The 16801-nt window shown below is 44.5% G+C and overlaps 1 protein-coding gene across 2 annotated transcripts in view; it reads left to right on the top strand.

Moving 5' to 3' along the window:
- Positions 1 to 16801, top strand: part of GAB2 (GRB2 associated binding protein 2) — a 290861-nt gene that overhangs the window by 224567 nt on the left and 49493 nt on the right. For both annotated transcript variants that reach the window (XM_029602205.1, XM_029602206.1), the window contains exon 3: positions 14366 to 14609. In XM_029602205.1, the coding sequence (XP_029458065.1) occupies positions 14366 to 14609 (244 nt within the window). The remainder of the gene's footprint in view (positions 1 to 14365; positions 14610 to 16801) is intronic.

Here is a 16801-nt window from a genome sequence, read left to right as displayed (position 1 = left end):
ATAAGTATGGTCAGATCCAGACAGGAGGTCAGTTCCAGGTGGCAGGCAATCGTGGTCAGGTCCAGGCAGTAGGCAGTCATGGTCAGGTCTAGGCAAGAGGTCAAGATCCAGAAATCAGGCCAAGATGAAGACACACTGAAGACGCTGATGCGACAGACAGGGCACAAGACTAGATGAGGATGGCTGGACAAGGAAGGCTGGATGAAGAAAGCTGAACAAGGCAGTCTGGATGAAGAGAAACAGAAACCAGGAACCAGCGACACAGACAGAACTCAGGAGCAAGCAAGAATCAAGACGTAGGAGCAACATACACTGCCGATGCAGGAGACCCGTTGCCAAGGCATCTGAGGGGCATCTGGAGTGGTCTTAAATACTAGGCTGTCACAGACGTCATCGGAGGGCACCCGATCCAAGATGACTGCCCAGCCCCAGTCATCGCACAGTGGTGACATCTAGTGGTCATATAAAGAGCCCTTGATTGTAGGAGGCCAGAAAGAGCCCTGGTGAGTGGCCTCCAGCCAAGGACTGTCACTGCTAAGGGGAAAATGCATGGCTAGATGCAAATGAAAGCTCGTGGTGCCATAATTCAAAGCAGCTTACTTGTGATTGAGCTGGAAGCTCAAAGAAACAGGACACTTTTTTTTTTTTTTTTGTTTGGCCTAGCATAGATTTTGGAATATTTGTATAAAATTAAAATATTTAAAGAAGTGTAAAGGGCATAAGTCAAAAATGTTGTCTGGGAGGAGGTTTCTTTGTCATCTCATGATATACTAGTGGGGAAAAGTCTTACGGGAGCAGAGAGAGGTTAGAAGAGGACAGAAAGCTGATGATATTGACGTGACCTTTTGTGTATATGTTCGGAGTCTTTCTCTCTCTCTCTGCTCTCCTCTTTGTACTTCAAAGAACTGATTTTTATTCAAATAATGATCTGCGGTCAGGATGATCTGATTTGGCCTTGGTAACCTCCCTTTCCCTGTCGCTGGCATGGCTTTGCTTTTGTTTGCTCCCAAGGTTGGAACAGTTTCATCTTTCCAACTCATTGTCCTTTTGCGAGTAAGCTTTTAGAACGGAGGACTGGGAGCTTGGGTGGTGAAAGGGTAACAATCTGTAATCTTCTGCACTTTCTAGACCAAAGAATTTCATGCCCCTGTAGCTTTGAAAACAAACACCACCATTGGAAAGAAAGACGTAATTTTACTTGTGTTTATTTATGTCATTTATCGGCTTTACAGACTGCTTCCCTGATCACGTATTGATCGCCCAGAAGTGGTGTACAAACTTAACATCGATAACAGTACATAAAACAAACTATTATAATAAAAGAAACAAAATACAAAAAAAAAAACCCCCACAAAATTAAAAAGACATCTGCGAATGGGAAGACGACAAACACCACAGTAAACCCTGTCCCTGGATATTCCTTGGCTCATCTTTCCCCTGGCCCTGATAAAGCGCAGCTCTCATAAGCTGGGTCACAAATGTATTAAATTAGTCCAGCAGAAAGGTGTCCCCTACGGGTTTGTAGACCTTTATTGCTAGCAACGCGTCCTTAAAGGAAAGGAAAGCACACTCATACGGGTCGAACAATGGTAACACGTGTTTATTTTATTTGTCTCAAATTTTAGCAAAAAAAGTTGAATTAGCACAAGTTTAACGCCGGTGTACTATATAGTGCTAGTCATTAGAGCTTCAGCCCTGGCTACCATCCGCAGATCTTTCATAAACGTTTTGACTTCTGTTACCTTTAAAAAAAAAAAAAGCGTTTTTACTCACTTTAAGGTGAATTTTAAAAGCCCTACGTGTACCGAAATCGGAAGATAACCCGCGTGTCTCGGGCCGGCACCACACCACGCTGGTTTTAAGAAGCGCTCGAGTACCCGTGTGCACGAATCGAAAAGGCAAAAAAAGGGGGAGGGGTGTGGGTTTGTAAATGTGAAGTCTATGCGTAAGTATTTATGCTCGCAAGCTCGCGCCAGGGCTCCCCGCTGCATACCTTTACTTCTGACGAGGATGGCGTGGAAGTTTTAAAATAAAAATATCGGGGCAAGACAGCGGGGTTTGAAGGGGTAGGGCTAATAGGGTAAAAGGCAGGCTATGTAGCTAGGGGAGGGTTAGGAAGACCTATCCTTTACCGGGGCGAACTGGGAACGAATTGGGGAAACGGGTATTTGCATTGGCACGCGTGCCTAGCAAAATCCCCTCCCCCCTCCCCACTTACTCTGTGGTGGCGACATTTGCTCGCACACGCGCGCGCGTCCATATAAAATTGCACGCACACGTATGCGCGTACTACCGATTTTATAACCTACGTGCATATATGCGCGCGTGGTATAAAATGGCCGCGTCCACCGGCGCGAGCCGGCATGCACGCACGCGTGCCTGTGCGGCTGTAGCTACCGCCTTTGTACTTATAAAAGAGACTTGGGTTTGTAAGAGAGATCGGAGAATGCCCGCTCTGCACAGCAAACTTCCACAGAAATGGGATGCTTGCTAACTCCCAGAAAGTGCTGCTGGTTAGGGGCGATCCCATCCCCAGGCATCCAGCCACAATCACGAAACTATAAAATGTAGATGACCCGGGGGTTACGATGTTTTTCGGAAATCAGATCAGTTTAGTCCAAAGCTGCTACGTGTTTTATGGAGGGGTAAATGAATGAAAATACCATGTCCTCCAAGCCTTCGGCGTTCCTCTCAGCTCCCCCAGCCTTCTTGTCCCGTGCGTCCTCCGACTTCCTGGAGTCTCTGGTACTTCATAACCTGTAGTGCAGCCCAGAAACCCCGGGGAGGGTATGCAACGCCTCTGTTTTTAAAAAAAAAAGCAAAAGCAATTTGGAAGCCAGTTACTTCGACACTTTAATATTTGCTTAGGGTTTTTTTTGGAATTTAAAATGACATTTAAAAAATTCAGGTTAGCTGAAACCGTCAGTGTCCTCCCTCGTTTAATCTGCAGTCCCAGCAATAACTCAGCGCAGGGTCGATGTTTAAAGGGTTTGCCCAGGTAACGTTTGGCAGAATTTAGCCGGATTAAAAGAGGCGATGATGGTGGCGTTCCCAGGGGCACGGCTAAACGTACCAACCTAGTACATGACAGCAGATGAAAGACCTAAAGGGTCCGACCAGTCTGCCCAGCAAGCTGTCCAGGGTAGTAACTGCTGCGCCATGCAGGTTAACCCTGTTTCTTCCTTCCCCTAGAGATCTTCTGCGTTCATCCCATGCCCTTTTTAACTCCGTTATCAGGAGGGCCAATTAGCTGGGAAAGTCTGCTCGGGGGGGGGAAAAAATACCTGCCCTAGAGCTCCCTGGGTAACTTTACCTGGGTATATCCGGAGGAACGCTTCTCCAGGTATGTCCTGCCGAATATCCCAGTAAAACCACCCGGGTAACTTTTCCACTCACCCGCCCGCTGAATGCCGACCCCCGTAATTTTTGTCTCGGGCCCAAAAGCTGCTCCTGTATGATTTTTGTTTTTTTGTTGTTGTCGTTTTTTGGGTTTTTTTCCTCTTTGCCCTTAAAATGTTCTCTCCATCCATTCCAGAGCCTGCCTAGAAATATCCCGGCCCTCAGCTGCTATATTAAGGAGCTCATCTCACAGACCTAATGGAGTAAGCCCGTCCCGATTCACTACCATTAGGGCTTTCAGCGTCCAGGTCACCGTCGGGGCGCGTGATGGGAATTCGTGTTGAAAAATCGATGCAAGATGTGAGCGGAGAGGCTTTCCTAGGGGAAGGGGGTTGGGGGGGAGGGGGGGGGGGGGAGGGGCCCGTACGCTGTTACTGCAGTCTGCTGACTGCGGCCTCTTTTTATTTTCTGTGTTCACAATGGCACCGATAACTGCACGGTTTATTTATATTTCTTGAGACAACTCGAAATGACCGAGCTAGGAGCTGGTGTCGCTTCGTGCGTTCGGCAGCCTTAGCAACTCCACGCACAGCGGGGATCCTGACAACAGAGTCATTTGTCGGGGTTTATGAGTCAGCCTGACAGGGCGAGAACCGCTTGTGCTCTGCTTTGAGAAGTGTGGAAAAGGGGAGCAGGCCTTGCAGGTGTGCCCACCATGGCGGCAAAGACGTCTCTGCGTCTTTTCTAATGTTGAGCGAACGGCAAGATACGAATATTGTAAAATCTGAACGTCAGCGGATTCCTCCTCCTGAATTTTGTGACTTCACAGTGTCGCCTGGATTTCCCCCGTTTTCCTATTGCAGAGGTTCCCCTAACCTGTCCTGGGGGGGAACTCCCAGCCAGTCGGGTGTTCAGGCTCTCCACAGTGAATATCCTTGAGAGATTCGTTGCGGATATCTGCCCTTTTGCTTATACAGTCTATGAAGCTAAGCAAGTATATGTGTGTGTGTGTTTGTGTGTGTATGTATGCATCTCTCGCTATGAGGTAGATTTTAAAAGCCTTGCGTGTGCAAAAAACGGCCCACATACGCGCCACGCAAATTTTAAATAGCCGGGAAGGGCGCGCGAACATGGATGACCGCGCGCCCAGAGAAAGTAGGGGGAAAAGGAGCAGGGCCAGCACTGACGCACGTAACCCCTAATTTTCCTTAGCCCTGCACATGTCACGCAAATTACTTTGCTCTCCTCGGTAGGGCACGAGAGTCCGGCGAACATGAGAGGGAGAGAAAAAGACAGGGACTCTGCAGAGGCTCAGCCTGTCATTCGGTATGTGGACCATTGTAAGGGGGCACTTTGATTCGGGGTGGGTTTTCGGGTGGTGGGTTAGGGGGCGGGGTGTTACAGACACATTCAGAGGTATTCTTTGTAAAATTGACATCATTAAAGAATTTTAGGCCTTATAAGTGATGAAAAGAGGTTGATTTGACAGTGCAGTCTCTGCTAGCTGCATTGTACAAATCAACTCCTTTTCTCTCTCTCTCTCTCTCTCTCTCAAGGCATGTGGCGTGTAAAGCTGCGGACATACACGCGTGAAGAGTACTTTATAAAACAGTGTGTGTCTTGGCGCACGTGCGGCTCTTTTAAGATCTACCCATCTATAATGTATATAAAATTATATACATTATAGATGGGTAGACCCAACTGACTCTTCTATGCAACGACAACCGTAGTCAGATATTCTGAGAACACTGTAAATAACTGCTCTTTCTGTTATTTTCCTTTAGACTATCTTTCCTCTCCCAAGTTGAAACTTCCTTGTTTTATTGTAACTTCAGATTCTCTGTTCACTTGTTATAGTTTTCCAGCGTTTTCTCTTTGTACACCCCCTGTCTAATGTAAACCAGCATGATGGGATTTTTATCTCGAATGCCGGTATAGAAAAACACTAAATAAATAAATAAATAAAATCTCCTTTATGCGCATATTTTAAACACTTACATGGTGAATGTTAAGTTTCAAGGTGAGAGTAGGTGAATGTTTCATCCCTATAGCTTCACATGGTCTAGGAGCAGCAGGCAGACCTTGGCATAACACGAAGTCACAAAAATGCAGAGGTGGAGCGTGCCAAGGCCTTCAGATTAATAAAAGTAATCCTTACAGAAGAATAATAGCACGGCAGGCTTCACACCAGAATGCATTGGACGTCAGCTTCCCTTTTGTTCTTTTTTTTTTTATTCAGCACTTTCTTTCTGGCCCTTCAGGCTTCCTGCTCAATCGGGACAATGTCTGGGATCTTTCCCCCCCCCCCCCCCCAATTGTATATCCCCTCCCCCAGCTCACTTTGGTCCAGTCCTCGGCCGGGGACAAGTCCCAGAGCTCCTTCCAGAACCCCTGCAATCATGGGCCTCACATCCGGCCACTAGATGTCACTGTGGCACGGTGACATAGGAATCCCACCCACAGGAGCCCTCCAGCCCTGGCTGACCTGGGCAGTTGAAAACCTGAGTGGGGTGTGGTCCTGACAGCGAAACATTTCTAAACATATCTGTCACAATTTTGGCTGCTAGACAGCCTCCTCGCCAGCAGGGGCTCTCACCGGGCCAGCTCTGCTCTGCTCTAGCTACCACCTTGAAGGAAGGCCGGTCCTATAAGAAGCTCCTTCAGCATTGAGTCACCTTGGCTCCTTGCACGTGTTCTTGTTTCTATGTGGCCTTCACAGCCTTCTTTCTTGCCTTATTTTTAAGTGGCCTTAACAGCCTTCTTGACTGGACCTGTCTTGTCCCTGTTCATTCCGTAGTTCCTGTCTGGGCCTCCCTGTGACTCATTTTGTCTTGTATCTACCTTGTTTTGCCATTGGTTCCTGTTTGCTGTGTCTGTGTACACCTTGCCCTGTTCTTGTGTTCCTGTCCTGTCTGTGACCTCCCTTGGCACTCCTGCTTCTTTGGGTCTCCCAGTAGCAGTGATGTACCAAGGGTTTCCGTGCCCAGGGGCCAATGCATTTGTGTGCCTCTCCAACCCCTCCCCCCCCCCCCCTAATCCTTTTTGTACTAGTGCATAAGGTCACAGAAAATCAGTGGCATCTCTAGACAAGAATTTGGGAGGGAGAGCCAACATGACCTGCCCTCATATCACACCCACCTCCATAGCATGGCCCTCTGCTTTAAAATTGGCTATAAAAAAGTCTTAATAAGAAAAGTACCAAGGGTCTTTTGCATAATTTAAAAAAAAAAACTCACTAGTTTCACACTTCTAGTAACACCATTATTAAAATTATTTGATAGCTTCATTCAACTAATTCTATATGGCTATGAGAGTGGAATCTAGAATTTATAGGAAGGGACAGAATGTCAATATAAATCCTGCACCTCCAGTTCTGTAACTCTGTGCATCCACTGAAATTCCCCCAAACAATGGAGCTTGGATGTTTCCCTTACAGCTCATCATACTAAAAGATATTTTCAAATTCTGGTGTCACCTCACAGTAACAGCAGCACAAACACCTTCCACTGCCAGACACATTGTGAACTAACACAAAATCTCGCAAAAAAGATACTCAAAATCTATACAGCAAGCTTATCATAATGTAACCATAGAAACACCAAGGACTCAAACAACAAGAAACCTACCTGTGAAAAGGCACAGGTAAATATTACACTGGGGCCCAGAATACCAATACACCACCTACTAGGGAAACAAAACAAACCCGATTGTTATAGATCCCTATACAGACACTACATGCTAGCAGAATCTCTCACCTTGGTCACACACACAGAGCAGAGACAGACCCTCACCAAATACAGAATAAAGGACCACAAATTAGAACCAGCAATATGCAGACAAAAACTGAAATGGAAACCTCAAGAAGCCAGACTGTGTGTAACAATAGAAAAACAGAATCACCATTCCTCATAAAACAAATAAAATCAAGAAACATAAAGCAGCAATTATAATAGTAAAACCATACTAATAAAAGAATATTTCAAACTACTGACAAATAGAATAACTTCTATTAATTAAAATCATATACATTTTTTCTAAATTTCCCAAGCACCAATAACATATTTCAAAACAGCACTTTCTCAGCGCTGCTATATAATTACTATTCTACAGGTATGGCTATGAGGAATGTTCCCATCTATCTGCAACTACTCTTTCCTTTGAGGTAGCAACCATGTGGCTGGGGTAAGAACCTCACCTCATTGCTATGTTCTTCTGTCTTTTCCTCACTCTGCCTGTGTGACTGTACACAAAAGTCAACCTTTCTTTTATACCTAATTTAAAAAGTTCATTAGCAATCGATCCCCTGTTCCTCATTGGCTCTGGTCTGGGATTACCCCCCCCCCCCCCCCCAGTTCTGATTCCATTAACTGCCATAGGTCCAATCAACTCAAATTTTTCCTTCTGAGAGAAATATCCATTTAATCCTAGCAATTGAGGCAGGTCCACTTGGTGTCATTGCAGATCAGGGGATAATAACACTGGCTTCCAGTCATGGCACCCTCCTCCCCTCTCCCCCTTGTAGTGGAGCCAGAGGCTAATTTAACATTTGCATAGGTGAGAAGGACTTCTGTAGACTTCAAAGGAAACAATTTGCATTGACCCCTCTCTGTCTGACCAACATGTCACCATTTACCTTTACAGTTCTCCCTTTTGCAATTTAATTCACCTTTGCTAGTCAGAGCAAGAACAATATCTTAAGCTTCTGGCTTACAATTATACATGGGGATTGGAGAAGACTGGGAGCTGCTGCGCGCGCCCCCCCCCCCCCCTTATCCCGGCACTCCTGGGCATTGGACCCCCCTGCCCCCCCCCCTCCCCGTTCGCCACTGCCCAATGGCCATTCTTGCCTGTGGGTCTCCCAGTGCCTTAACTTGTCCATGTTCTCAGTGTAGCCTGTTTAGACCTTCTTGTCTTGTTCTGTTTGTCCTGTTCCTTGGGTCTCTCAGTGGCCCTTCTGTTACTGTAGGCCTCCCAGTGGCCTCTCTAGCCTGTCTAGACCCTTCTGTGCACCCCCTGTTATAGTTTAGCCTGCATTTTACCCTGTTCCTGCCTATGAGTGTGTTACCTTATTTCTGCCTGTGTATTTTACCCGGTTCTAACCTTATCTGTCTGTGCTCCTGCCCTGCCCAGTCTTGCCTTCCCATCCAGCCTTATTCCCCTGTCCTGCTGTTTGCTTTACCTTCCCAGTCAACCTTCCTCGGACTGACTGATATTTGTTGCTGACTCTTGTCTTGCCTCTGTTTAATCTCTGTCAGCCCTAACCTCCACCTAGACTTCGATCTTGCTTGACTGCTGCCACCCCTGACCCCGGCTCACCATGGACAGTGCCAGAGAAATCCTGCTGGCCGCCAGAACCGGCAGGCCCAACCCAAGGGGGAGGTGGCTGGACAGGCAGAAGACTCTAGAGCCCTGCACTTCTGCTAATGCCAGTATCCAGCCTGCCTGACTATGACCGTATTGAGGGCATCTTAACAGTTTATTTTCCCATTTAAAAAAAAAGGATATGTATTTTTTTAAAAATGCCTTTTTTTATTTTAAAGGATCAAATTATACACTGCCCACCTGCCAAAATACCAAAAAAATGTGGCAGTCGAGGGCAGTGCTCAGGCCGGAAAGCTGGTCCGTTTGTCCTGCATTTAACCGAAACTCAGGTTCATCTCTTGGACATAATGCAACCTCTGCTTTTGAAAACAAACAAACCATAAGGGCAGTAAAGACTTTGTCCTTTAAATAATGTAATTCCTGCAGCGTGACCTTTTTATGACACTGTTCATGTACACCAGTGAATTAAAAGAACGAATTTTACTGGAATCCCAGTCCCAAGAGTAAGAGAAACCCTATCTCTAGAATCTGTAAGCAGCACACCCCATGCATCATCTAGAAAAGGCATTTAGTACAACTTGTAAGTAAATTATAAATACAGATAAGGAGGGCTAGTCTTACAGTTTAATGACCAAAATCATATTTTAGCTTTTCTCTGGGGGTCATATGGCGGGCTCCTAAGTTACAGTTTTAAGGGACACAAAAATACCCTTGGGTCACTTGGGACTGGAGAATAAATCATTTCCGTCTTCCTTGATTGCGCAGTCTGCTTAGAGGCAGTATTGCCTTGGTGATTTCTCAGTGGTTTGGGTTGGACATAGAAATAGATGTAGGAACCTGGAATGTGATGGCAGATAAAAATGTAGAGGTCCCATTTTCCTGACCGGCTGCAATGCCGCAGACCCTACCTGACCTCCAGCACTAGCTCTAGCCTCATGCCCCCACAGTGGCGGATCTTCTGCTTGTCCCGTTCTTCATGCATTCCCGAGCATAGTAACACCTGTAGGATGAAAATAAAGGAAACCAAACACTGGGGGACAATATACAAAGTTGTTTACCCAGATTGATCTGTTTTCCTGTTTTTACTGTATGTTTGTAACACACTTTGAACTCTTACGGTGGAAAAGTGTGACTATAAATTAACAATGATGATGATGATGATCTCAAGCCTCCTTAACCCGGCTTGAGATTAGGCCCTGGGTTTCACAGCGAGTCTACTTCTATCCCCAGTGTAAAAATATAAGGCATGGGAGGAGCCTGAGGGAGACACCTCTAAACCGAGAGGCCTTGGCTAAAGGGCTGTGTTTGGGGTCCCGGCTCTTCAATCGCTGGAACTGAGTAAAAACGCCGAACAAGCTAAGCCACACCCCATGATGTCATCTAATGGGGACGGCCTGTTGCCAGGTATAAATTCGGCTGAGGAGCGAGTCTTATCCGGAGGAGCCTGAGGGAGACACCTCTCAACCGAAAGGCCTTGACTAAAGGGCTGTGTGTGGGGTCCTGGCTCTTCAATCGCAGGAACTGAGTAAAAATGCCGAACAAGCTAAGCCATGCCCCGTGACATCATCCAACGGGGAAGGACTGTTGCCAGGTATAAATTTGGCTGAGGAGCGGTGCACAGCCGCTGGCGCACAGCCAAAGCCGCGTGCCAAAGGGACGCGCCCCTTATTAAGAATTTTCTTTCTTTGTATTCTACTCATATGGGAAGAAAAAGAAAAGTTAAAGCTTGGACACCATCACCGGTGGTACCTGTTTTGAGGGGACACATGGACTCTCATGTTGCAAGAGGAGTAAGTAACCCTGTTTGAGGGTCTATCCCTGAAATATCCTTTTCGTCAGGAACTACAGACAGCCCAGGGCCATAGCAGCTACCCCAACCCCAGATGGAAGAGCCAAACCCTTCACCTCAGAGTCCCTCCTTGGGACTTATGGAAACCACAAACATTGTTTCAGTTTCTTCTACAGATATTGGTATTATAGAGGAAGGTGGAGTTCAAGGGGGCTCTGGACATCAAGAGATGGTGGCAGAGCATATTGACCCCCAAAATATTACTCTGGGTGATGTATGGAGGGTGTTGGTTAGTTTACAGAAGTCTATGTCTAGTTCAATTGTTCAAAATAATAAGACCACTATGGAGTTAAAAAATGTGTTGGAAATACATAATAATCGATTGAACCAATTGGAAGAACAAGGAAAAGCTATGACTGCTCAATTAGTAGTATTTCAGGAGGCAAATAATGAATTTATAAAAGATGGATTAGTGATTCATAGACAGATAGAAAACCTGGAAAATTTTAATCGTAATAGAAACTTGAGATTTTTAAATTTTCCTCAAACCAGGTTGCTATTTGCTATTGAATTACTCAAGAAATATGCGGTATAGATTTTGGCCATTTCAACAATTGACAAGACTAGTATCCCCAAGATTTATTATATTCCTACTTCTAGGTTAAGGAATCAAGAAGGAGAGGAGGGTATGGATCTTGTCCAGCAATCTCCAAATTTGACCTCATTTTTGGAATCATCTACAGATGATATACCACAAAGGGCTACCCTTTTAGTTACATTTTGTAGAGAAAGGGATAAAAATCAGATCTTACAAAAATACTTCCTAAACAAGGACTTTTTGTTTTGCGGACAGAAGATCCAAATTTTTCCAGATGTATCCCGTGTTACACAATTCAGGAGAAAACAATTTCTGGCTTTGAAGCCAAGGGTGTTGTCTCTTGGGGCAACATTTTTATTAAAATTTCCCTGTAAATGCTCAATCATTCTTCATAAGAATAAATTTATATTTCAGGACGCCTCTCACCTAGAATCCTTCCTAGCAGATAAAGAATAAGGGTGAGGTAAAATGTCTGCAAATAAAGTGTAATTTTCTCCCTATTTCTGTAAGAATAAAATTACAGATTACATGATTTAAAAATTGCCTTTAAATATCCTCCCATTATGAGGACTAAGGGTTTTTGTTAACATTAATTGATAGAGTTGGAAGGAATATAGGTATATTTTTCCTGTGTTACAAAACTATGTCTTGATTTTTGTGCAAATGTAAATTTGTTTAGAATCTCAATAAAATATAAATTAAAAAAAAAATATATATATAAGGCATTCCTGGAGAGAGGATATTTAAGGCTCGGAGAGTGAAATAGACAACGTGGCTGGGCTTTTCGCATCTGCACGTGCTACTTCACCCCCAATCATGGGCTGCTGCAGCACACATACATAGTAGGCAACTTTCTAAGAGAAACTGCCTCCATGTCTACCCCTAAGTTGATTATGTACCATACGGAAAAAATCCACCATATAACTTTCTCTTTTAGTTTTGTGCCTCGTCAGTTTGTTTGTGCTTTCTCTCAGTCGTTTATCCAGGGAAAGTACATTGAAAAACGTGTTCCATTTCAGGGTTAGGGGAACCCGTCCTTCTTTCGGGAAGGGAATTTATCACAAGATTAAGTTTTTAAATCACCCGCTACGTCATGATGCAATTACCAAAGACACTGTAAAGAAGTTGGGAGGTTGACTAGCAATGTTGTCATCTGATTCACCTTGTTACCGGTTTCCTTTGGTAGAGCAGCTTTTTTTTTTTTTTTTTTTAATTATTGGGGATGGGAATTTAGCTCTTATTGATCATTGTCTGGTAATGAGCTTTGTCTTGCCCTGAATTATTGCCTGTGAGGTAGAGCTCATATAGGTGCCAGAGACGATAACACTGGGGCTAAGATGGCCAACCTTAGAAAACTGGTTTGCAGCCCATCAGAGCAGTGATGCAGGCAAGCAGCTTTCAGGGGATCCTGGAAAGTCTCCCCAGGAAATAGTTTAGCAATTTATCCTCAAACTATGGAATATCCCGAGAATTTGTAACCCATTGTTGTCAACCTTCATATTGAGGACAGCACCCAATGAGGATAGGGGGAATGAACCACAGATTGTTAGGGGGTTCAATTCAAGAGCCTCCCCTATAATGCAGAGTTATGCCCTTGTAAAACCAAATCAGTCAGGCAAAGCAAGAGCTGTATGGAGGGGTGAGTAGCAACTAAGATAATGAGATCAGGATAGTGTTAATTAATCATTAGCTTCAGATCATGACATGAATACTCTTATTCGGAAATTGAAATAGTTTTCTCATCATGATCTGAATTCTTTCAGCTTTGCTTCTTTCCCTCTCTTTTTTCCTCACCTTTCTCCATCCCATTTCTGGCACCTGACTTTTTTTTTTGTCCTCATTTTCCTATAGCATTTGCCTCTGTTCTTTTTTTCTTCTTTCTTGCCCAGTCTCCTTTATCTCTTCTGCCTCTGTTTCTCCCTCTCTTCATCAGATCTCTCTGCCTGATCTCTCTGTCTCTCCCCCTTTCCACCTCTATCTTTCTCCTCCTGTCATTCATTCCCAATCTGATCTCTTCTCTTATGACTCCTGTAGCCCCTCTTCTCATGTGCACTGTGAAGGTAGGGGATGACTCTCAGTCCCGGGGCTAAGTCAGACAAAGTCCCACTAACCCCAGTGAGGATTCTTTGATGGCGGGGCAGGGTTAAACCTCCAGAGTGTTTACTATGGGCGTTGTCTCTGATCTTAATTCTATAGGTTACTGGTGCTGGAATAAAAAAGACAGGAGACTCAGGCTTTGTCAATGGCTGCAAGTTGGCACTAGACACATTTCCTCATTTTAACATCTACGTTCAATAAAAATATCCAAATTCAGCTTAATCTGTGCAAATGTCCCCCAGTATATAGGCTCGGGGATATCCTCCCTTGCAGGATATGGAAAGTAAGACTCCCAGGATGGAATGGGTTCCCCTCCCCCAGGCTATAGAAAGGTTCTCCCCTTTGTAAGAGGAAAATCATACCTGGGCTCACTCATGGTTCTCCAGAGACTTCAGTCCTCTCAGTCCTGTGCAGGGTGGGCCGGGGGTCTTCAGAAGTCATTCAACAAAAGCCTCTCCCTTCTTCTCCTCGATGGTAACTGGATCCTGCAGGCTGAAAGCCCCAAAGTCATTAGCAGAGAGAAAAAACTCTCTTATTCCCTTCACTTCTGGGCAGCAAGGGTAGGCAGAAACCTCCTCCCAAAACAAAGGAAAAATCACATTAAAAAACATCTCCAAAAGCTTCTGAAAAGGCAAAGATAGCAGCCTCCAGCCACTGGCTGGGAATTGGAAAATATGGGGCTTCTCTCTCTTACTCATTTTTCCCAGAGCAGGGGCAATTTCCCTCCCCGAGCCGGTTACATGTGCACTGTTCCCCGCACAACCCTTCCCCCCCCCCCCCCCCCCCCCCCGGGATGCTTCTCCAAAGCCAATTCATGTGCACATAAAAACACATTTTGAGAATTACCCCTGCAAAAAGAGTAGCGTGAGGTGTGATGAGCTCTGGGAATAATAAAGGTGCAAACTGTTTATTCCAGAATAGTGTTAGCATGTAAATAAGAATCAGCATAATCTGTGAACAAAAAAAAAAAGAGGAGAAAGAAAACCTAGCAGAGCACAATCTCAGAGGGAGGAATGCCAGCAAGAAACATGTAGTAAAAGGCAATACTCCGGCCAGAAGCTACTTTAACCGCTTTGGAAGCAAATTACAAAAGCCATCGCCTTGCATACCTCAGATGAGAAAATGGGCAGCGAGGTGGCAGGTAGTTCCCCAGTTATCTGTCTTTCTTGTGCCTTCAACTTAATGTTTGTGCTTATTTGTTGTTTTTTTTTTCCACTCAGACTCTTTGAGGAACATTCCATCAGTCAGCCAGGGACCTCGATCATCCCCCGCTGAGCTGAATGGCTCCAGCCAGCACCTGCTCAGGGAACGCAAGTCTTCAGCTCCATCCCACTCCAGCCAGCCGACCTTGTTTACGTTCGACTCGCCCTCAAACCATGTCCACCACTCCACCTTGTCGACCAGTGCCCCGCAGGACTATCTCTTCCTACATCAGTGCATGAGCAGAAAAACGGGAAGTACAAGGTAAGAGGCTGAGCCAATGGATTCCAATGCAAATGTGCAGAAACCTACTGAAAGAGTCAGTAGGCAATGCAAGAATAAGATGATAAGGCATTCAATTCAGAGTAACCACGATCGGCAGATTATCACAGTCATTTAACTACGATTTGTGCAAGTATCACAGGAATAGTCAGAGATATCCTGAAAACCAGATTTCTTTGGTGTTCTGAAGGACCAGATTTGAAAACCACTAACGGAGTACGTTAGTAAAGTGTGCACACGCTGTTGAGTAATACTGATACTTTCTTTTGGTCTCAACTTTCTCTTCTGGAAGTCACCATGCAGTCTGGGCACTGGGATCGTGCATCCATAGGGTACCAGCTCTGTGGGTACAGTAAGTGCTTGAGCATCCTTAATATTGAGCAAACTCCTTCATTGTGTCCAGGGAGGGATAATTTGTATTGAGTTTAGCTCCTCCCCCCCCCCCCCACTCATTTTGAAAACATCGGCTCCCATGGATGCAGCCATGTCATCTTCCCAAAGAGCAGCTGCATACTTACATGCACTTTTTCAAAGAATTAAGTTACGAAAGCAGGCTGAAATACAGGCAGAATATGAGGAGACCCATCAATCAGAGCTAATATTTCTCTTGTACTGTAGAGAAAGCTTAAAGATCTCTGAGGAAATGGTAAGAGATTTTAGAGCTGAGTAGTTGGTGTGAATGGCAGACAAGGTCTTTTTCTGCTGTCGTGTTTTTATGTAAAACTTAACACTAGAAATACTAGAGAAGGAAAGGAGTTTTGGCATTCTTGCCCCCAGTGAAAGATCAGTGTTGAAGGTGACAGTGTGGCATCATGGGAAATGCAGTTCAAAAGGCTAACTTTGTGTTGATGGAAATGATCTTCTGAGGTATGTTTCTAAAGAGGCATAAAGGCCACAACCTGAGAACGACAATTTAAAAATCCTCACCAGCTGCTCAAAAGCTTAATGGTGGCTCACTCCAGAATAAAAACATATGGCCTTCTAACCTATTGCCTGGGGTCCTCTCCCCTTTTCTTTTAAGTCACAGAAGGGATATCAAGAAAGGGGAGCGTAAGCATTTTGACTTGTTGAAAAAAAAATTCATTTGGTTAGATTAGGTGAATTTTCAACCACAAATTAAACTGGGAAAATTACTCTGTTATCTTATTAAAATTGACTTCATCGTGTCCAATTCTGGAAGCTGTACTTCTGAAAGGCTATGAAAAAGGGTCGGAGGAGGTCAAGAGAGAGGCTACCAAAATGGTACAGGGTCTACACTAACTGCTTTATGTGATGAGACTTAAGGACCTAATATTCTAGAGCAGAGGAAAAACAGAGACTTTCAAATACCTCAAAGGTATAAATCGGGCACAAGAAGAAAATCCTTTCTCCTAGGACAAGCAGGATGGTAGTCCTCACGCATGGGTGACATCATCAGATGGAGCCCGGCACGGAAAACTTCTGTCAAAGTTTCTAGAACTTTGCCAGGCACACTGAGCATGCCCAGCATGCCACTATCTATCTATGCGGGGTCCCTCTTCAGTCTGTTTTTTTCCACCAAGCTTTCATCTCGCAAATGTGGAGCTTGTGCTTTTTTGAGTAGAAAACTGCCACGTAAGGGAGCGTGTTATATCCATTCCAGGAACAAAAATTTGGAACTCTCTACCTACCTCATTGAGACTCACCACTGAAAAAAAGCAATTTAAAGCTGAACTGAAGACCTGGCTGTTTAAATGCGCCTTTGCAGAGCACGAAACGATTAATCAGCAATGCTAGAAATAAGCAGTACAGCATAAGCACGCTTTTGTTTTAAACCATCTTGATGAGCTACCTTTTTATTTTATTTTATCAGTATGTCATTTAGTTTAATAGATGTTTTAACTTTAGTGTTTTATGACTATGTTTATCTTATTTATTTGATTTATGCTTTATGAGTTTTTATCTTTTCTTAACAGCTAATTTATTCCTTTACTTTATGAAGTTTTTAGCTGTTACTGTTTTATGAATATTGTATTTCTGACCCTGTTTTATCTTGTGTAAACCGATGTGAAGGCTTGCCCGATGTATCGATATATAAAACTTAATAAACCATTAAACCATTAAGCCACAGTTGAGTATTTTTTTTCTCTTTTCATTGGGCCAGGTCCCTCTGTCCTCCCTGGCCTTAGCTAGCGGGCATCACAGTAAGTTTATAT

This window comes from Rhinatrema bivittatum, chromosome 5, assembly GCF_901001135.1.
Source record: "Rhinatrema bivittatum chromosome 5, aRhiBiv1.1, whole genome shotgun sequence".
In the NCBI taxonomy this organism is placed as follows: domain Eukaryota; kingdom Metazoa; phylum Chordata; class Amphibia; order Gymnophiona; family Rhinatrematidae; genus Rhinatrema; species Rhinatrema bivittatum.
Note: the sequence above shows the minus strand (reverse complement) of the source record. Positions and strands in the feature narration are given on the sequence as shown.